Source organism: Thamnophis sirtalis, unplaced genomic scaffold (genome assembly GCF_051295495.1).
Source record: "Thamnophis sirtalis isolate CommonGarterSnake01/CBP01778 unplaced genomic scaffold, rThaSir2_p1.2 scaffold_3, whole genome shotgun sequence".
NCBI classification, from domain to species: domain Eukaryota; kingdom Metazoa; phylum Chordata; class Lepidosauria; order Squamata; family Natricidae; genus Thamnophis; species Thamnophis sirtalis.
This window is the reverse complement of record NW_028261383.1, coordinates 87,736,812-87,759,810: the sequence shown is the minus strand read 5'-3', so window position 1 is coordinate 87,759,810 and position 22,999 is coordinate 87,736,812. Positions and strand designations below refer to the sequence as shown.

Sequence of the window (22,999 nt, the reverse complement as noted above, 5' to 3'; positions counted from 1 at the left end):
CACACATGCACCAGTTTTGGCATTCAGTGCCAAAAAGGTTAACCACCACTGGTCTAGCACATAACAATGACGTTATAAATCATGAACTGGATAAGGGATGGTGGTAAATCAATTTAGGATGACAATCTAAAGTTTATTTCAGAAATGGTTTCTTCTACTTATTCTGTAACATATTTTCTATGCACGTTTAGTGAGTGATCACTTTTGAATCGAACAGAATTTACTCCTGTTCCAACATTAAGTTACAGTTCTATTCAAATGATTTCTTCTAATAGAATACTACGATGCTGGAAGTTTTTTTCCCCTGGGGCGGGCCAAAAAGAAATTACTAGTGTCTATATTTTCACAATCCTTCTAGGAATTCTTCAAGACTACAAACTTTTTCTAATTTTGATGCCTTCTAGATTTGTGGTCTTCCACCCTTTGGTTTTTGGTGAGAATTATCAGATTTGGAGCCCACAGATCTGAATGCACATCTGGGATGTGGCGGTATCACCTGATGATGGGTGAGAGAAGAAAAGAAGTGGCTTATAAAAAGGGGGGAGAGAAAGAGATTAGGTTTTTTGGTCTCCAGCAACTTATAGGAATACTCTTGGGAGGGAAAGGATGACTGCCATGACATATCACTCTGTAAATTTTACTGAATAGAAACTTCCTAGGAAGATGGTTTTCCCATCAACTAAAGCTTGATCCTTTAAAAACAGGAGAGAAAGGATTTAAAGAGAATGGGGAAGAAGAAAAATATATCCTTTCCCCATTTCTCCTGTGAAGCTTTGATTTACACTAAAAAATCCTGCAACTTCTTATTTTATTTTGCTTGGAATGGCAAAAATGAAAAAATAATAGATTAAGATTTTACTGCAATATCTTGTGGAAGATCCCACTTAGTACACATGTCACTTAAATACTATTTTCCATCATAAAAACTTCAGCATGACCAGGACCAGAAATGGCACAGAGAGGAAAAGCTTTCTAAATTCATCTTGCTCAGCTTGAAGTCAGTCATTGGCAAAATCCATTAAATCAGATTAATATAATGGAAAAAAATTAATGTAACAGGACATTTGAGCTGTGAGATAGTAAGTTTCACCTACCTTTAGGATATATGGAAGTGGCTCATCAGTGATGTGACTTGACAAGTGTCCTTGCCTCTCACCCAAGGAAACAAGCAGCATGAACCATGAATGATGTCATTGTATGTGGAGCAATGCATACACATGAATGAGAGAACTTCCATTTCAGAGATAGATTCTTGAATTGGCAAAATTAAAATATTGTGATCGATTGGGAGAGCAAGCTGAATGTCACAGGAGCAGCAATCGAACTGACTTTCTCTTCTGAAACTTGCTTTTTGTCACCCAATTTCCTCTGTGCCCAAGACTGCATTTTCTTAATCATTAGAGGTGTTTTATCCCATGGCACAACAAAACCGTGCTGGTCAAAATCGCGGCGATAAAATCGCGGTGCTAAAGCTGCGACGTCATCACCGCGCATCATCACTGCCGCGACAACAGCGCCGCAACATAAGGGCGCTTTAAAACGGCGCCGCAGCAGAAAGCCGACTTCATTTAAGGTAAGTGTTAGGATTAGGTTTAGGGGTTTGTTTTAGGGTTAGATTTAGGGTTAGGTTTAGGGTTAGGGTTAGGTTTAGGTTTAGGTTTAGGGTTAGGGTTAGGTTTAGGGTTAGATTTAGGGTTAGGTTTAGGGTTAGGTTTAGGGTTAGGTTTAGGGTTAGGTTTAGGGTTAGGTTTAGGGTTAGGGTTAGGGTTAGGTTTAGGGTTAGATTTAGAGTTAGGTTTAGGGTTAGGTTTAGGGTTAGGTTAAGGGTTAGGTTTAGGGTTAGGTTTAGGGTTAGGTTTAGGGTTAGGTTTAGGGTAGTGAGTGCTTGGGAATGCGCGATTTTGCCCTCCGCGATTATGTCATCGCGGTAGGGTCGTGTTTTTCCTTAGCACTTAGAATGGCGCGATTTAGTCTTAGCGCTTAGGTCTCCGTGCAGAAGGGCTTTGTGGATTTGTGGTGGAACCGTTAATCCTTTATATAGAGTGAACAGCTTTAAAAGGTATCTACTGACCTCAGTGAGAAGTTTCATATTTGAAGAGGAGTGATGGATGTCTGTAAATATGTGAGCGTATTGACTGATTCTGTACTCAAGTGAATTATTTCACTCTGGCTTCCAAATACTTGTCAGCAGCAGCAGCAGCAGCTTGTGAAAAGCAGATCTCTCTTCAAACATTATACTGTTCATCTTATAGCTGGCATGCTAAAACTGCGCCTGTCAAATGCAGTGGTCCCTTTTGACCAGGTGACCTTGTGTTGCAACCCATCTCTTTCAGCTGTGCTCAACGTGCAATACTTGTCTTGACTTGTATATTGCTTACCTTGTGGTGCCTCCTTTTCCTTCTGAACCTGAGTAGTTCTTTGTGCTGCCGGGACACAAAGTTAACAGCAGCATACTCTAGCAGAGCTGAGAACACAAACAGCAGGCACACAGCCATCCAGATGTCAATGGCTTTAACATAGGAGACCTGAGAGAGAAAAGCATATGCGGTTTTCTTAGTAGTGCATCACTCAAATACTCTCTAACAAGATCAACACGATAGATTCCAAATTCTCCAGCTGGCCTTACTCAAAACACACCACTCGGCCCTTGACAATCATTGCCCTTTGATGTAAACTCTCTGCTGCCCTTTCCATATAATAATCACTAAACTTCACCATGGGTAGTTGAAATAGTAACCTGTTGGCTGGATTCAAATATATCGCTATGCCATAATAGGATATATTTGCTTTTGGCTTTATATATTCTGAAACTCATAGTTATAAATCAAGGCTTATGCCTGGACATAGGCATTATATCTGTCATTTCACCTTCTCTGTTGACACATTTATGGTTGCATGAGCTTTTGCATATACAGTCCAATTCATTACATAGTGATTCACATTTACACAACTGCGTCTTAACCACTTTTGTTTTTTGGTTGCAAATGAAAGGGAAAAAACCCCTCACTCCTTTCCTCTAATATTGTTCTTATATCTATTTTTAGAACCCTAAATCTCATTGGAGGAAAGTTCTGGATCATACCATATAATTACTGTTAGAAAGATTGAGAGCCCCCTTTGTATCCTCTAATGGTAGCTTCCTGGCTGACCCTGTCTTGCTTTCAAAGCTAAGCAGATTGGGGTAGATGGGAGAGTTTCAGGACAAATTTCCCAGACTGGACTGGAAAATAAAAAATCTTGGAAGAAGCAAATGGCAAACCATTTTGTATTCTTGGTAAGGAAACAAATGGAAATATCCATGAAGCTACCAGGAATTGGGCTTGAGTTACTTTATTTGCAGACTACTTTGGTGAAGAGATTGGGGTTCTAATTAGTCAATATATATTTTAAATACATGGGGGGGGGGTAATTTCTAATGTGAAACTAACATATTTGTTACTACCATAAGGGAGAGAGGTCTTACAAGAGTATTATTAGAAAAGTTTCCTTAACAAGACGGTGGCAGAGTAAAAAGTGAACCAAAATCTGATGATGTTATCTAGTTTGATAAGGAAATGTCTGGAAGAAAACCATCAAGGTCAGAGAGCACAAAGGATGCCACAAAACAAAAACTTTATCCATTTCCAGAGATTGCTCTGATTCTCCATCTGTTCCTTCAACTAGGAAAGAACTATACATTGCTTTATAAATATTATTACAGAACTTGCACCCTGCCTTTCTCCCAAAAATAATTATTAATGAGAACTTGCCAGTGAACTCAGGTGAGAAAGAAGAAACTGGTATTATAATCTGTTTGATGAATATTAATAAACTGTAACCCTTTCTAAATAATATGATTCATGAATGCAATTGTTCTAAAAGTACAGTAATTGAATTGAATACAACTGAAATGATATTTTAGTATCTATGGCAATTCTCCATCATCTAGGTCATGGTTGTCCCAAAGATGCTTTTTCAAAAGGCAACTGGACTTTCTTGGTTATTTTCCTTGAAAATGTTTCTCTTCTCATCCAAGAAGCTTCTCCAGTTCTCAACTGAAGCAGCTTGTAGGATGAGAAGGGAAACATCTTCAAGAAAAAACAAGAAAGTCCAGTTGCCTTTTGATATTCTACTATTTGAAACAAAATATTCTAATGTTCATAAAACATAGTGATTGTTCACTAAAATCACATAGGTTTTTTTTCCAAAATTCTAATCTTCTCTATCTGTTTAAACATTTTTTTCAGTTTCTCTTCCTGCTCTTACTCCTAAATAAAATGTATTTAATAACCTCAAGAGGGCATATTTTTAACTTTAGGCATCTTATGAGTACAAATGAAAACAAATAAGCAACAAATTGTGCTACATCTTTCTAACACTTATTTTTTTCTGGAGTTCTACTGCATATATAAATTACAGGTTTAGAGTTATGAAGATGCTAGGATATTTCTACTATTTTACTACTGACAATTTTGCAAACAAGGCTAAATCCTAATTATTAAGGGCACTAAAATAATTCTAGATCAACTTCTAGTAAATTAAATACACATTTCAAACCTTAAAAAGGAGAGATATGCCCATATGCTAGATCTGGGTAGAGGATTTGGAACATGGTAGTAAATGCCTTTAAAGTATTATCTAATATGTGAATTTCAACTTTGATGAATATTTTCTACTTTAATTGGGAATGGTTCTTCTAAGGTTCTCAGTGGGGAATCTTTGCTATCATCTCTTCCAAATCCTTCAAATTGCTGCTGTCAATTTTCTGAACTTCATTCCAGCACAGAAGGGTCAACATTGGCTCTTTATAAGAATAATTTGTTACCTTGGGCAAAGATGCTCGAGAACCAGAACTTTGTGTGGTCATTGTGAGCACTGTAGTGATACCCAGACCAACTCGGGCAGGTGCAGCATCCATGTTGATCCAGAAAGAGATCCAGGAAAGAATTACAATCAGCAGGCTGGGAATATACATCTGGATCAAGTAGTAACCCATCTGCCTCTCCAGATGAAAACGGGCTTCTATGCAGGTGAATTTGCCTAGGAATTACAGGAGCCTTCATTAAAAAAATGAATCTTAAGAAAGACACACCATGAACATATTTCTTTCTTAGCATTATAATTCTCTTTGCGATGATCATGTCATTCCTAAGCCTGGGCATACATTAATGGACTGTGCCACACCAGAGATTTCTGTGGGATTAATCATAACATGCTTTATCTTATGGGAAAGGTTGTTCTTTAGTAGCAGACAAGCTTTATTCTTTATTCTAAGTTCTTAATAATACTGCAGGGCTAACTCATTGCTCACTTCAGGAGTTTGATTCGGAGTGGCTCAAGGTTGACTCAGCTTTTCGTCCTTCCAAGGTCAGTAAAATGAGGACCCAGATATTGTTGGGGGCAATATGCTGATGCTGTAAAACACTTAGAGAGGGCTGTAAAGCACTGTGAAGCGTTCTAAGTGCTATTACTATTATCAATAAAAGAATATTTTTGCAGAACACACACACACACACAGTAATGGAGCTGAATAGCCAAGGGTGAAAAAACTCTAAGCATACTATAGACCTGACATATTTAAGAAATGAAACAGACAAATCTAAACTCCTTAGAATTTACCCGAAAAAGGTAGTCTGTTCAGAAGAAAAAACTACCTCTGTGTAATGTATCAGCCAGCTGTAGCAGTGCTGCATTAGAGGCATTGCTAACTCAATGGTAGATGGCTGGTTGAAAAGACTGAATGAGAATCTTGCCTGTCTTGAAAATTTCCATGGAGAAATGCTTAATGTGGATCTGTCGTCACTAACCTGTGTTGTAATGTTTTGTGCAGTAGCGCAAGTCCTTTTCTTCCTTCAGGATGAATTGTGGCAGGGTTAATCCGTCAGCAACCTGCACAGCTCCTTTCTCTTGCCACTCAAATATCAGATCATTCATTGTATAACCAACTGTGGAGGCCAAAGCAAGAAAGGAAATCAGCATTCATTCGAATGGATGGTCACTGCAGATCAGTGAGTGACAAGATTAACAGTAGAAGTATGGGTTAGTTTTTACTAAAACCACAAGCTACTGGAACTGTATACATAGGGCTGGTGAAGCCACACAGTAAAATGGAGAAACTCAGCAACTCCAGTTTGTTCTATCCTCTCTTTACCTAATGTACAAGAGTATATAATATTTATTAGGACAAAGGATATATTTGGCTTTTTAACGACATGCCAAAGGCCACAGTGCAAAGAATTATGGATGAGGCCAGAGCAAAACTGAGTTTACTGCATTCAATAATTTCCTCCTTCTGTCATATTACAACTTGATAACAACCTTCTAAAGTTGTGCTAAGACTTTTGGAGTCACATCAATGCAGTACTGCAGGCTACTTCTGTTGATTGCAGGCCGCCTGCAATTTAGCAGTTCAAATCTTACCAGGCTCAGGGTTGACTCAGCCTTCCATCCTTCTGAGGTGGGTAAAAGGAGGACCTAAATTATTGGGGGAAATATACTGACTCTGTAAACTGCTTAGAGAGGGCTGTAAAACACCATAACACTATATAAGTCTAAAATGCTATTGCTAAGTGCTGTCTGCCCTCATTCCCTAGTGTTCCATAGAAGACAGAAGTGGCTCGGATGCTTTTTCTCCTTCCCTCCACTCTCTCTACAGTAACTGAGGGATTTGGTTAGGAGCTGAAAATATGATGTGCCATGTATATGAGTATCCATACTTGCTCCTGTGTAGAGTGGCAACTTTTTAGAGGAGAAACATCAAGACTCACAGCTCTCTAGTTGCATAATACACGTCTGGACATCCATAGGGAAGTTCTTTAGATCCATGGGACAAGCCAGAGTCAGGGTTATTCTGTGAAGGGAAGAGAAAGAAACTTACTTCTAGCCATTTCTAGCTGAGGAATAACAAGCCAGTGTCAATGTTATGCTAAAATTTGTAGGCCAATCTTAGGCCTGGGAGAAAGGGAAATATGCCAATCTAGATACATTAGTCTGATTATGAATATAGCTTGTTTCCATTTCATCTTCGCTCTCATTTCTTATGATTCTTTTATTTTTATTTGCTCTTCCATAAATAAATACCATATTTTTCGGAGTATAAGACACACCTTTCCCCACCAAAAAAGAGGGAGAAAATCTGGGTGCATCTTATACACTGAATGCAGCATTTTTTGACTCCCGAAACCCTGCCCCCGCACATCCTGTTTTTTTGCAAAAATGGACACGTAGAGGGTTTGGGAAGCATGCAAAGTGCTCCTGGGGGCTGGGGAGGGCAAAAACAAGTGAAAAATCATTTTTTGCTCATTTCTACCCCCCCCCCAGCATCCAGGAGTAGTCTACAAGCCTCCCAAATCCTATGCATGTCCCGTTTTTCACAAAAAATGGGGAGTTCAGAGGATTTGGGGAGTCTGCAGAGTGCAAAAACGTTTTTTTTTAAATTTACCTCTTCGAAAATCTTGGTGCATCTTATACTCTGGTGTGTCTTATAGTCTGAAAAATACAGTACCTATCAGACCAGAATGGCCAGAATTGAAGTTAGAATATAATAGTGATAGAGGGTCTCATTCACTAGATAATTAGAAAACAGTCCCCCTCTACTAACCATAGTTACTACCAGAGGTGGGTTCCTACCAGTTCGCACCTATTTGGTAGAACCGGTTTGTCAAATCTACTGAACCGGTTAGAAGAGGTTCCACCAGTGGACCCGGAAAGCAGGCCACACCTACAGAAGAGGTTCCAAAAATTTTTGAAACCCACCACTGGTCCTTGGATATGATTATTCTACACTATCATGCTCATATTTATAAAACTCAGTGCCTCTGTGAAAGGTAAGGATGACTACTGCATTTGTGGTGCAATCAGAACATTGCGTGTGTTGAAGTTGTTTTAACGCAAACCAAAGATGCCTTTTAAAAAACAAGTTTACATCATATTCTTATGCATGCCAGTGCTGTGTGTCAGGTAATTTAAGGTGGTTCTGACAAGTGTCGTCGGCATCTTCATATCCGGTCACATGGACAGCAAGCCACTCCCATCCGGTCACATGGGTGGCAAGCCACTCCCACAAAGGAGGCCACACCCACAGAGTAGGTTCGAACAATTTTTGAAACCCACCACTGGTTACTACGGTATGGCTGAAAAGGGGAAAATCAGTTTTCTACCACAAGAACACTGCCCAATTCCTAGGTGCAGCTTAATGTGTGAAAGGTTTGAAGTATTTCTACAAACTGTTAACCCAATAGTTCCCAAATCTTCTGCTTTCAAAAAGTGGTATATAAATGGCTGGATTAAGAGAAAACAATTAGGGAAATCTACCAACACATTCTTTGCTATAACCTTTCAGTGCGCCAACCAATATGAGTGTTGCTTCACTGTATAATTTTCAGATAGCTTTAATATAAGAACACTTATCGATGTGTTCACTCTCACCTTTTTGAGTGAAATAATACATGGAAGGTCACCTTTGGTAGCAGTTACTTTAATAGCTACCTCTTGTTAGTTGGAAAACATTTCAAATGGCTGTATAAATTAAAGCTTTAAATTCCCAAAGCTCTAGCTATGTGCTTTGGTGGGTGTTATGTTGTCTGGTGTCTGATGTTGGAACTGAAGCTGTCTCCTTTTTTTCTTTCTGTATTACAATGTTATTTGTTTTGTTCTTTAGGCCCAGGAGGACATTTGTGACATGAGCCAGGAGTTCCAGTGGGAATGACCCCTTTGTACTCTGGGATTGTACTGCCAGGCTTCAGCAAGCTGGAATATGCAAACAGAATCCAAGTTCATAAAAAAAAAGGTGCCAGTACATTCTTTACTGCTAGTAACAAGAAAAGTACATGTTCCTAATTGCATTCTTTCAGCAAAGGACAAAGTAAGGTTTGGAGGTGGTGAGAATGGATTATTTCTAAATTAAAATGAGTCCACTTACTGCAGTTCCCATATCATAAATTTGAAATCCAATGACCCAGAAATTACTGTGTTGAGAAATGATGGAGGAAAAAAGCCAGATCTATCTGGTTCCATTATGTGATTTGTCATTTCTTACTTAAAAAAAAAATCCCCTGGAAACAAAGGAGAGTGAGCTTGAACATCTTTTAGACTGTAATAGGCCAGTGCAGGGAAGATCCATTTATACATTCTCCAACTGTGCCAGACTGTCAGAGAATTTCTATTGTATGGGATAGAAATGGTCTTTCATCTGCCTTGCATGGCTGATTATTTTAGTAGTGCAATTTACTGAAGTGTCGGTTATAAAGCAACAGGGTATACTTGGAATTTTGTAATACTAAGGACCTAATTAATCTGCACTCGATGAGTGTGGCTATGGCTAAAAATCTCTACGTGTGTAAAGATAAAGGTTCCCCTTGCACATATGTGCTAGTCATTCCCAACTCTAGGGTGTGATGCTCATCTCTGTTTCAAAGCTGAAAAGCCAGCGCTGCGTGTCTCCGTGGTCATGTGGCCAGCATGACTAAACACCAAAGGCACACAGAATGCTGTTACCATCCCACCAAAGGTGGTTCCTATTTTTCTACTTGCATTTTTATATGTTTTCGAACTGCTCAGTTGGCAGAAGCTGGGACAAGTAATGGGAGCTCACTCAGTTACGTGGCACTAGGGATTTGAACCGCCAAACTGCCGACCTTTCTGATCGACAAACTCAGTGTCTTAGCCATTGAGCCACCGCATCCCACATGTCTATTTAGAGGTAAATAGAATTGAACTTAACAGGCCTTTTCTTTCTAAGTAGATATGTATATGACTAGTTTTTTTTGTAAATGTAAGTAGTATCTTACAGGATCAAACCAATGCTGATCCCATAGCTGATTTCTTTATAAAACCTCCTTCTTGTACAGGGAATGGAGTGGATTCTTCAGTGTATAACTATATATACAACTCTGCCTAACTTTTAATACATGTATACCACATTATTGTGTTGATGTCAAGGGCATTTAATTATACTGAACAATTATTGAGAAAGGATTTGGAGCTGACAAAATGAGATAGCTCTTAAAGTATTAAAAGAAGTAAAGAAGAATGTCAATTTGCTTCCAAGCAGATACTCTAAACTAATTAAAACTTGATAACCTAATTATAATTAGTTTATTCTACCACTTTGCAGTTTACGTCAAAAATAAACATATTTAGTCTTTTAAAATCAGATGATGAGCCTCAAACTTTGACTCCACATCTTATTTAGGACAGGATAGACTATATAGATAGCCCTCAACTTACAATCATTTGTTTAATGATGATTTGAAATTTTTCAACGCCACTGAAAAAGGTGACTTATGATCATTTATCATACTTTTGACAGTTGCAACATCCCAGTAGTCAGGTGATCAATATTCATATGCTTGGCAACTGTTTCATATTTATGACAGTTGCAGTGTCCCAAGGTCATGGGATCACTTTTTGTGACTTTCTGACAAGCAAAGTCAATGGGAAACCCAGATTCATTTAACAAACCTGCTACTAACTTAGCAATTGCAGTGATTCACTTAACAACTATGACGGGAAAGGTTGTAAAATGGGGAAAAACTTACTTAACCAATGTTTCACTTAACAACATAAATTTGGGACTCAGTTGTGGTCATAAGTTGAGGAGTATCTATACATCTTATTTAGAAAAGTCAACACAGTCTTACTGTGGCGCAGTGGTTAAATGCAGCACTGCAGGCTACTGCTAGATCAGCAGGTCAGCGGTTCAAATCTCACCGGCTCAGGGTTGACTCAGCCTTCCATCCTTCCGAGGTGGGTAAAATGAGGACCCAGATTGTTGGGGGCAATATGCTGACTTTCTGTAAACCGCTTAGAGAGGCCTGAAAGGCCTATGAAGCGGTATATAAGTCTACTGCTATTGCTATTGCTATTGCTATTGCTATTGCTATTGCTACATAAACAGAGGGATAGAATCAAGATCCCATGAAGTGTTAATATCACTTTAGAATGCCTTGATAAGGCCACACTTGGAATACGGCATTCAGTTTTGGTTGCCATAATGTGAAAAAGATTTTGAGACTCTAGAAAGATGCAAAGAATAGCAACAAAGATGATAAGGGGACTGGAAGTAAAACATATAAAGAACGGTTGTTGGAATTGAGCATGTCTAGTTTAATGAAAAGAAGGACTAGGGGTGACATGATAGCAGTGTTACAATATCTAAGGGATTGCCACAAAGATCAGGGAGTCAAACTATTCTCCAAGGCACCTGAGGGTAGAACAAGAAGCAATGGATGGAAACTAATCAAGCAAAGAACCAACCTAGAACTAAGGAGAAATTTCCTGACAGTTAGAACGATTAATCACTGGAACAACTTACCTCCAAAAATTGTGGATGTTCCAACACTGGAAGTTTTTAAGAAGAGACTGGATAATGATTTGTCTTAAATGGTATAGGGATTCCTGCCTGAACAGAGGGTTAGACTGGAAGACCTCCAAGGTCCCTTCCAATTCTGTTATTCTGTTATCTTCTGTTAAAAGGAAACATACCTGATACTGTATAGGACATTGCCGCTTTTGGAGATCCGCAGGAGTTTATTATCTGTAGTGATCTCATGAAAGTGAGCTCCTTTCTCATTAGCAAAGAACAGATCAGGTTTCCAGATGGAATCCAACATGGATGGGTCCAAATCTAGGGAATCATCTGGATATTCATTGTAAGCCAGCCTGGGATCATTCCATTGCTGCCGCAAGAAAATGTTCACTCTGTAATCCTGCATTGAAGAAAGAAAAGCAAAAGGATGGTGAATGCCCATAGAAAGCTCTCTGGGAAAAAACCCCCAACCGTAATCCACAAAGCTCAGTGCAGCATGAAAGATAGCAAAAGACTGCTTAGAGTGAATGAGTGACCCCCTCCTCACACACACATGTTAGATCTTCACTACCAATTGGATTATGCTCTTCTTCTGTGAGCTTCCCTGCTGGCGATATTTGACAGAGAACTATATTTATTTTTAACTCTATAGCCAAGAGGTTCAGCACGGGGCAACCAGCTGTAGTCCATAACACCTGCTTCATGCAGAAATGCTCAGGCCATTCTGGGGCAAGTCAGTTCTGGGGTGCATCCAAGTGAAGAAAACATTATTCAGGCCCACGCACTGATCAATCATCCTCTTTCAAAATTATACTAATGATAACATGTTCAAGGTGCACAATGGTGCTTGAAAGGACCATGTCACTGAATCCTTAAGCATAATAGACTTTAAAGTACAATAATTTCTAAAGATTTCTTTGAAGTGTGCAGCTTTAAATTTACCATGTAATTTTACATCTTCACAACAGCTTTGTGAAAAGGTTGCCATTAATCCCATCTTTTCTATGGGATCGACTTTCTACAATCAAGAAAAGGGTAAGTCACTGAAGAAGGAAATGACTTGACTTGCAGAATTGAATTAGCTGCTTGGCCAAAACTTCTGTAAGAAAAGATTAGCATGGGCGAGCACTGAAAATGAAATTCTTCTCCTCCCAGCCAGGAGGCCTTTTCTCAAAATAGAAATGTCTCTGCTTTGCCTGAAATAAACAAAGCTTTCCTCCAAAAAAGTGACATTGAGTTCCCCCTACACTTGTACCAAACTCAAGTGGGGTCTATTTTTTGGTTGTTGATATTCGTGTTGGAATTTTTCCAACTCTATTTGAAGCTGCTGCTGATCCTGACTTTTTGACAGAGTCTTCCCTCATTCTCTCTTCCACTTTTTCTTGTGAATACTTTCTGGTGCACAAATACAGGGCAGTCCAATTCAGAGACACTGTTTTGGTCAATACTATCCATGCATTTGCTTAACTCACAGTTAATAATCATTTTAGACATGATTCCTGTTTGGAAGAAGACAAGCCCATGGCATTAAATTTTGGGAAGCTGCCTACTATAAATAAACAATTTACTCTGATTAGCCACGAGTCTTTGTGTTTCAGAAGATGTCTTTTCCAGTTTTTAAAAATGACAACAACAATAAGTAGAGGTTTCAGCAGAAGACAGTATGGGTAGCTCCATATGGTTTATGAAACCAACGTTTTAACTGGGAAACTCCTGGAATTTTTGGAAACTTGGCGTCAGACAAATCAGCCCTCAATAGATACACAGAAATAAACCACATTTGCAAACCAATAAAAAGAAATAATTTTTAAAAATGCTAAAAAGGAAGCGAAGGATCAGAATCCATCCTCTCCAACAACCCAGATAAGTGAGAACTTACATGAAACAATCAAGCACAAAAACAATGCCATATTCAAGGAATTATCAAGACCACCTTCATCAACACTGGTAGGGCAAACTACTCTATACAGACAGAGAGATATAGGAGATGACCAGGCTGAGCCTGAGGATGGGGTCAAACACATTAGTTCATTAGTTTGAAGTCTCTTTGAAATGGTGGGATTCAAATAATTTAACAACTGGTTCTCTGCCCTAATGATCGGCTGGGTGGTGGGCATAGCCCAGGGGGTGTGACAGGCATCACCTGGCCTTCTGCAACCACCATGGGAGCAAAAACAGGCCGTGGGGGGGGGCGCTGCCCTCCCATGCCCCATTTTGGGCCTAGTAGGCTTTCCTGCAGCCTCCTGGGAGAAAAGAATGGGCCATGGGGGGAGGATGCACGCCCCCCCTGTGGCCTGTTTCGGGCCTACTACACTTCCCTGCACTTCCCTGGAAGCCAAAATGGCGCATGTGGGGATTCCTGAAAGGGGTGGGGCAGGAAGGGACAGGGCATTTTAACAACTGGTTCACCAGAACTGACCCAAACCGGCTGAGTCTCACCACTATCTATGCCCCTGTAAAAGACCTGAACCCAGCCCCCCTTGAAGCCCATTGATACTTATCTGGTGCTAATTTGCCTTGTCTATTAGTAGTTCAGATTCTTGTGTATAGGTGGCATGAAATGAATTTGTAGTAATTTTGAACTCTATCCTGGTTCCTTATTTCTTGCACCTGACAGAAGCAAACCCTACAGTCTCCTAGTCAGAAAATTAAACATCTGCAAGTAAACAACCAAGGTCAGAGAGCACCAAGAAGTGGTATCAAAAACTCTGAGTATGAAATTCTGCATATAAAACCTACACATTGTCTCTAAATCACTTCCTCTTTCTGAAGGTTCTGTAAGACGAACTTTAACCTACATCGAACTTCAGAACTCAGAGGAAGTATGTGTCTGAATGTTGGGTGCTGGATATTATATTCTCAAAAGAATTTGGGTGGGTCAATGTGTGGAACAATATGTTGCATTTGTTAGAAGCATTTAGGCACAGCTTGTCATGGCCTCTGTGGATGAGCTCCTCTCCAAGATTAAAGCAAAATGAGGACTCCCATTGATTCCATGAAGTAAGCTAGTAACACCAAAACCTTCTTGTGTGATGTCCGGCAGCTGAATCTGATCAGATATAGAAGCATATGAAAACCTGTAAGGGAAGATCCTTTAGGAACAGTAAGCCTTGCCCTAGAATGTTAGTTCCAAATTAGCTCTAGTGAAGTTTGGCTGGAGATTTTGATAGTACATGCAAAACCACCCACCTGGGTACAAATCTGTGAATGCTTTGGTATATTTTACTGCCTGCAAATTGTTACTCCGTTTGCCTCTGTTTGATTTGTGGTTGGCTATACTTTGTGTTTGTAGGCTGAGCTTAATTACCAGCAGCATAGCTTTCTGCATTGTGCTTACTCATGCTGCTTTTTCTGGTTGTCAGTGGAACAGCTACTGCGGTCATCTACGTATGTCTCCTCTCTGCCTACCACTTTGTTTGCCAGTATAATCTAGATCTGAGCCTGATTTAGCTGTTTAAAATAACAAATTGAGACAAATTGTTAGGAATATAATCTAATGGTTGGGTTGGCAATGTATAAATCATGTAACATTGTTGTATCTGTTTTTTTAAAATCATACTGTAAAATGTGATTGGTTGCTGTTTTCCTCAATCAGCCATAAGAGGGAGCCAGAATGACTGTTATCTCTCTGTTTGTTAGATGCTGGGCTGATCTGATCTGAGTATTTTGGATGCTGGCTGTTAGAAAGTGCTGTGAGCTATTGTAAGTTTTGCAACTGCTAGCAAACTTTGAATACCGGACTGATTATATGATTATGGACTATGTTATTTGGATTATCCCTTAACTGAAAGACATTGATGACTGACTGTCTTATTCGTGTATGACTTGGACTGTTTGATGGACTCTGATACCTCTATTTCCACGAAAGTAAAAGCCTATTTAAACTGCAGTGTCTCTGTATGTTGGTTTGTGTATTCTCCAACACAACTCTCACAACGCTTCTCTGAACGTACTCACTTTCCCAACGGGGAGCTTACCTAACACAAATCAAGTAACATTTGGATGACACAAGAATCGTAACTTCTTCTTAGTCACAAAGATGCCTGATAACCCCATCTGGCCATTCCCTTTGTTCCATGGCAATGCCTCCCTAATGACTGCTATTGGCTTGTTTAAGAGACCACTAAATAGCTCACTAGTTTATGGGGTTCCTCCATCCAACTGCAAAACCAGACAGTGCTGCAAATTTTATAGGCTTGTTCCATAGTTTAATTGGAGCTTGTCTCACCAGCTCTGATGACAATGATGTCTGCTTCTTAATCTCATGTCTTTACAACTCCCTTGAGCATCTTCAAGCCAGGTGAAGCCAAAATCTTTTATTCTGGACAATGGGTGGCATCTTTGGCTTCCTTTGTCAGGCCAGGGACTCTTTTTCTGCCATCTGTCCCTTCCCTCCTCAGCCTCAGAGGAGAGAAGAAGCAGGTGGCATTTAATAAACAAAAAAAGAAGCAATAAAATCTCATAGTCCCTTCCTTCATTTGCATTTTTGATGGGTTTGAGGAATGCCAGATCGTAAAACATTTCCCCTACCCTTGACCAAATTAATTGTAAGGACCAGGATTTATGTGTTTTGTTTAGTACATCTCTTCTTTGGGAGGACCCGAGACAGTGACTCAGAAGCTGATAATAAAGGAAAGGTGTGGATCGAAACAATGATATGTGTGCTCATTGCTAACTAATATAGAACCTGCTGATTGTTTTCTTTGTCATTATGTAAGTCAATGGGCCTTAGAATTACTGTCTATTTGGGAAACATTTAAGTTTCGTTTGTGGCGTACTAAATCAGATTGGGAAAAGGACCTCGTGACTGCTTAAGAAAAGGATTCTCCAGGGCAGACTTGGAAATGGATCAAAATCCTGAAAACAAGGAAAGGATGATGATGAGGTGATGGGCATGAGAACTAGCTCTAAATATTTCCAGAATCAGTTTGCTTTTCATTTGGCTGTTATCAACACTTTATTAATTGCACTAACCAGACATACAGTATTGAACAAAGATGCTTCTAATGCAAACTAAGATATGGCATTTTCCCTTCAGGTTAAGCCCAGAAGTGAAATACCTGACAAGATCTACAATATACAACCATCATATCTTTTAAAAAGAATATGTAGATCCACATTTTGAAGAAATGTTGATCTACATTGATGTGGAAGGCATTATGCAAAGGTTCTTGTTTACAGAACCTTTGTAAGAACCTTGCAAAGGTTCTTGTTTACAAGAACAAAGGTTCTTGTTTAAAGCTCAGCCAGCAAATAATTTCATATTTAGTGTATATCCAGCATCTCTGATAAAGGTTCAGAGGTCTCATTTCATTCTGAACAATTTTACAGTGCTAGTGGCACTGCCTAATTTCTTCGTACTGATGGCTCCTCACCTCCAGTTGAATGGGCATGAAGAAAATTATACTCTTTGCTACTTACAAGGGGAGCCAAACTCACATTTCCATGTTCCAGTTAATTAGTCATTTCTTCTTCCTGAAAGTATGATGTCTCTGAGATAATGGTTCAGTTGCTGAAGACAGCTAATAATGTGATCAACCTTATATATAAAACTAATCAGCTGCAGAAGTTAGAAGTCAGGATAGAAAGATACGAGAAAAATTGGAAGGATTTGGAAAATAAAAGGATCATGAGTCTCTGCCGACGGCAGCTTCCCAAACAAATTAAATAAATGGATCTCCCACCCTCACTTTTTTTGTTTGTAAAAATAGGTGATGGCTGCAGTCAGTGAAAATCAATGTAATTGATCTAATGGCCTCAAAGCAAAATACTATTTTGCTTATTTAATTATAATTGCTAAGATCTGGCAGGTCAGTTTTGTTCTTGTGCTGATTTCATGTGAGACACGAAATAAATGTATATTATAAAAATGATGCCAGGACATTGTGATGGACATAGGGCTGTTCCTTCGAGCTAAATAAAAATGCTACCAACTGGTCCTTGAGCCAGAAGAAAACTCCCTATACAAAATTTGCTGCTCCTACTAATAATCTCTATGAATTCTCAGGCGCTATAGTTACAGTGATAGCACTTGGACTTATATACTGCTTCATAGTGCTTTTACAGCCTTCTCTAAGTGGTTTATAGAATCTGCGTCCTCATTTTACCCACCTCGGAAGGATGGAAGATTGAGTCAACCTTGAGTCAGTGAGACTCAAAGTGCCAAACTGCTGGCAGCTGGCAGTCAGCAGAAGTAGCCTGCACTACTGCATTCTAACCACTGTGCCACCATGGCTCTTATTTCACCACTATGCTGATAAATGCCCTTATTTATAATGTACAAGACATACTAAAGACTAGTGGATTCCCCTAGCTTTGTTTTCCTCTTTTCTTATCAAACATCAACAACTTTTCTTAATGTGGGATGGCCTGAGTTTGTACAGATGGCTAGACTAGGTCAGTTTGGCCATTTGTTTAAATTTGTTGTGAAGTGGCCAAATAATTTTTGTCTCAGGGCAACTGAGACACACTCTGGTTCTGAAGGACCCAACAATCCTCTTGCACTGATGATGTTATCTAGTTGGGTAATGAAATATCTCAAGCAAACAAACAAGCTCAGAGACCACAAAGAGCCCCACGGTTCAACCATGATTTACAAATGTTCTCTGCTGTTGGTGGAGTGCATTATCTTGTATTCATGGAAAAGGCTGTTGCTGAAGACAGCTAATAATGTGATCAACCTTATATATAAAACTAATCAGCTGCAGAAGTTAGAAGTCAGGATAGAAAGATACGAGAAAAATTGGAAGGATTTGGAAAATAAAAGGGGATATGGAAGAAACAACTTCTTTCTGACTAAAATAGTTAAGGACAACTTAGACTTCTTCTTCAGGAATGGATTGTGGATCAAATGGAGGTAACATCCTGATTGAAAAAAAAAAGTGTACTGGACATACTTATATCAGAATTCAATATAAAGGCAGAATGGTTGATGATATTGTGCTGCATACTGAAATAACACAAGAATGGCTTGTCCGCTTTGAGAACTTAGTCTAAATCAATGATTCCCAATGTGGGGCCCACGCCCAGAGGGGACAATTTGATTTTTAATGCGGGCAATTTGAACCTTGTTTAAACCAAAGTAATGGCCTTTTGGGCTTCCTCCATGCTAGTAGAGTTCACTTTTTGAGTAAAGCAAGAATTATACACTACATTGCCAAAAGTATTCGCTCACCTGCCTTTACTCACATATGAACTTACTGTAAGTGACCCCCCATTCCTAATCCATAGAGTTCAATATGACGTCGGTCCACCTTTGCAGCTATAACAGCTTCACCTCTTCTGGGAAGGCTGTCCACAAGGTTAAGGAGTGTGTTTATGGGAATTTTTGACCATTCTTCCAGAAGCGCATTTGTGAGGTCACACACTGATGTTGGACGAGTTTACGTGGCCTACCACTTCGTGGTTGAGTTGCTGTCGTTCCCAAATACTTCCACGTTCTTATAATACAGCTGACAGTTGACTGTGGAATATTTAGGAGCAAGGAAATTTCACGACTGGATTTGTTGCACAGGTGGCATCCTATCACAGTTCCACACTGGAATTCACTGAGCTCCTGAGAGGGACCCATTCTTTCACAAATGTTTGTAAAAACAGTCTACTTGGTTGTACTTGATTTTAAACACCTGTGGCCATGGAAGTGATTGGAACACCTGATTCTGATTATTTGGATGGGTGAGCGAATACTTTTGGCAATATAGTGTATGTCACCGGGAGTGGGAGGTGGGGGGGGGGGTAGGGAATAAGGATTGTAAAGATTCTTAGATGGGGCATGGCCAAAAAAAAGTTGGGAACCACTGGTCTAAATGGAAGTGGGAACATATTGCTTTAAGTTGAGAAGATAAGGAATGGAAAAGAAAGAATTTAATGAAACATAGCCAATAACAAACTTTCATTTTTTCCGCATTGAATCTGTGAAATTGGGTTGTTCTTACATCTTTTTTAAGCATTAAGGGTCCTTTAACAGCAGTCATACATAGTATGAAAAGCTATAAGGAAAGTTGCTGCCAAATTAGGGATATACAATTTTCTTGGCAACAACATAGAAATAGTTTGCCATATTCTTCTTTTGGGTTATTAGTTTTTTAAAATTTTTCCAATCTAATCTACCGCCTTAGGATTTCTAGGTAGTTCTCCATCGAAATATCACTTTATTCAGATTTGTTCAGAGGCAGCCAAGGTTGGGTATGTGCTTTAGTGAGAAAGCCCAAATGCAATTTATAAGGTGGAGATAGATAGAAAGACAGGTAAACATAGAGATAGATATGAAGATTTAAGTCCTAGGTACCCCTAATAGCATAACCAGGGGTAAATAAGCAGAATTTATTGCGTGATGAAATCTTAACAATGCCATCAGGCTGCAGGAATTCCATTTTAATATGCATCCCTGATTGATTTGCATGTAGGCAGTAGAGAATGGAGGTGAAATGGACTAGAGTTCTCTCTGCTCTCCTGTTCAGCAGAGGCTCAGTTGGTCTGCAGATTGTTAGAATGCATGGATATGTTTCCAAGTAATTGGCTGAAAATGGAATAGCTCACAGGAGCCAGAAAAGAAAAGAATTCCTACCAGTAGGTTGCTAGACTACTCATATACTCAAACATCGCAGAAGAAAAGACAAAATTTGATCCTGTTTCAAATAAACTAACGAAGAGCCGGGAAAAAAGACAACTTAACTCTTGAAATGATTGGATGAGCCAATTCCAATGCCAAATCTAAACTGGTCCAAAATCATAATCTGGCAGTACCCAGAGGCTCAATGTCTTTGCAATTTAGTTGAAAACTGTCAGTTTCAGTTTAGACCTGTCCTGCAGTGCGGGGGGGGGGAATCGAGAATAGATGGACACAGCTGAAACAGGTATTTCTGTCTCTTTTGTATGCTTTTAACCACAAGGGCATACACAGACAAGACTCACTGTATGCCTATGATGCATATTGTTGAGCTTTAGAGTCAAAAATTAGTACATTGGTTGGCAGAGAAATATTTTCCAAATCAATTCCTTCTTACACACCAGCTGTCTCTTTGTATTTTACATTTTCAAAAGTTATGCTATAATAATTTATGCTCTCTCACAAGTGTAGGGTTAAAAAAAATAGGCTAGAAAAAAACCAGTGCTTGGGATTCTATAAGGTGGCAGGGTTTTGTAAGACTGCTGCTTATCTTTCAAGAGTTCTGTTGACTTTGACTATTTGATGGGACATGCCTCTCTTTAATTCAACCTATATATTTGCAGCTGCAGGAGGAATAGAAAGCAATAATAATTTACCAGGCATTGCAAAGAAAATGTCAATAACTCTTCAAGGGAGACCAAATCATGGTAAGGCTTCTGATCCTACGTTGGAATATGACATTTTCAATATCTCTTATTTTCAGATAAAACACTTTGTATTTGATTGTGAAATTAAATGATGGCTAACTATGATGTTTCAATGAATTTACATCCAGACTCTACTTTCTTGAGTTCTCTCTATTACCCTTTTAAGCAGCAGCATTTGTACTGCAGTTCCCTAAAGAGTTATAATATGGATGACGTTAATCTCTTTAAAGAGAAGTCATCCATAATATATCCATAGATCACAAAGTCATCCATAATATCTACAGATCTCATAAGGGCACTGCTGAATGAGGATACTAAATGTCAATGCATGGTCATTAAAAGTTGCTTTCTATCTCCTGACTTTGAATTGGTTAAAGGTCTTTTTATTATTTCAGACCGCATATTACTAATTATACATGACTCATCTCTTTACATGTTGTACATACTGCATTCATGACTTTTTCATCCTGGTTCTAAACTTCATACAATAGAAACATAGCAGGATCCCAATATTTATCCCCAAGTTTAGAACATTTTGGTAAGGTAAAAAACAACCATCTATTGAGTATTTATTTGTTTATTTAAAACATTTCTATAGCTATCTTATAACCAGCTTCCAACCAGCTCCTAATCAAAAGTTAAAACAGCATAAAAGTCATACTAAAACTATAAAAACTAAACACACTAAAAACTTAACCTGGTGCTAAGACAAACTGCTGATGTGCAGTCACCTCATTTTATCCTAGCACTTGAGAGAAACACCAGATCTTCAAAGCTTTATGGAAGACTGGGAAGGTGGTGGCTTGCCCAATTTAAGATGGAAGGGTGTTCCATAAAACAAAGACTACTATGGAAAAAACACACTTCCTAGCTCCCATAAGATGGCAATATTTAGGGAAAGGGACTAGGAGCATGCCAACCCTATCAGATTTCATAGGACAGCTAAATGTCCTTAGGGAAAGATGCAGCGGTTGGTTATTCCCGCACCTTGGCCCGGTTTGGCTGAACCAGTAGTGAAGAACAACGACCCAGGCCTGCCACACCCCCGAACCGGTTCCCTCGCCACCGCTGGGCTGCCGCCATTTTGGTTTTTAGCGACTGTGCATGCACAGTTCACTGTAAATTGTTCTGTGCATGCGTGAAGAACAATTTGCATTGAACTGTGCACACATGCACAGTGCACATCTGGCGCATGGGTTGCGAACCGGTAGTAAAACTGGCAGCAATCCACCCCTGGAAAGATGGTACCACAGATAACCTGGTCCTGTGTCATGTAGGCCTTAAAGGTGATAACCAGCACCTTGAATGGCACCTGGAAAGAAACTGGAGCAGCTTGCACAACAGATGGGCAATCCTAATGGCCCTCTTTACTATGCATTCTGCACCAGTTGAAGTTTCTGGACCATGTGGAGCAGATTGCAGCAATCCAAATGGCATGAGTGACTGTGAGAAAATTGTACTCAGTGACTAGCAACTGCATGTTTCACATTGCCTTCCTCAGGGATTTTCTTTGTTATAACTTTCCAAACTATCCTAGAGCCTCAAGACCCCCCATAATCTCTGTTTGCATACTATTCAAGTTCTACCATTCTTGCCTTATTGTTACTTGCTGTCCTAGTCATCAACAGGTAAGCACACCATCTTGACTTTAGAGACCTCGTCTTTAGGCATTCGAGGAGGAGAGCCATGTTGATGTACAGTAGCCCAAAAACAGAAGGTATCTAGCAGCATCATTTCTGACTAACAAATTTTTATCAAATTAAAAGCTCATTAAGATTTGTCTTTACAAAGTTTATGGTTTTATTATCCAGAAAAAGTGCCATTAGATTCCTTCCCATAACTTAGGCATTCCATCAAAAAAGGCTACTCTTTTGTGTTCCTGCCCACCATATTTCAGAATGCTCCTCTAAATGACATTTAATTAAACTGGAGGATTCACTGCCATTAGATGATGATAGTTTTAAAAGGAGACTGACCAAATTCATGATGGGCCTGGCTACCAATATTATTGTTTTCAGGAGTGTAGAGTAGCATGTATCAACTGCTTGGAACAATAGGACAACCATCTTATTATCTGTGCTTGTAAGATTTTTGAAATGTGTATGTTGCTGAATGCTAGACCAATAGTAAAAATGACTTTTATAATGGTTCGATTGCATTCCGTCTGCAGTGTTGGATCTCAATTGGTGGTTTTACATGCAAAGTTCTCCTTGATAAGAACTGTCACTAAGTGTCTTCTTGCACAGCTTTCATGGTATAGGACAAATTGGGCATTCATTACATGTGCACCATTGAGCAATGAAACTACTTGGCCTCCCTTATGGTAACAGCTTGCATCTCTGGCAGCCAGGCACGCAACGATCACACAGGATGGATTTCAGTTGTCTTTCCTTCCAC

The 22,999-nt window shown here is 39.3% G+C and overlaps 1 protein-coding gene across 2 annotated transcripts in view; it reads right to left on the bottom strand.

The window, feature by feature from the left end:
- The window catches only part of GLRA1 (glycine receptor alpha 1), an 84,241-nt gene that overhangs the window by 9,745 nt on the left and 51,497 nt on the right, over positions 1-22,999 (bottom strand). For both annotated transcript variants that reach the window (XM_087709423.1, XM_014067913.2), the window contains exons 4-8: positions 11,464-11,687; positions 6,747-6,829; positions 5,787-5,924; positions 4,805-5,019; positions 2,379-2,525 (exon numbers count right to left, since the gene is read on the bottom strand). In XM_087709423.1, coding sequence (XP_087565549.1) covers positions 2,379-2,525; positions 4,805-5,019; positions 5,787-5,924; positions 6,747-6,829; positions 11,464-11,687 — 807 coding nt within the window. The remainder of the gene's footprint in view (positions 1-2,378; positions 2,526-4,804; positions 5,020-5,786; positions 5,925-6,746; positions 6,830-11,463; positions 11,688-22,999) is intronic.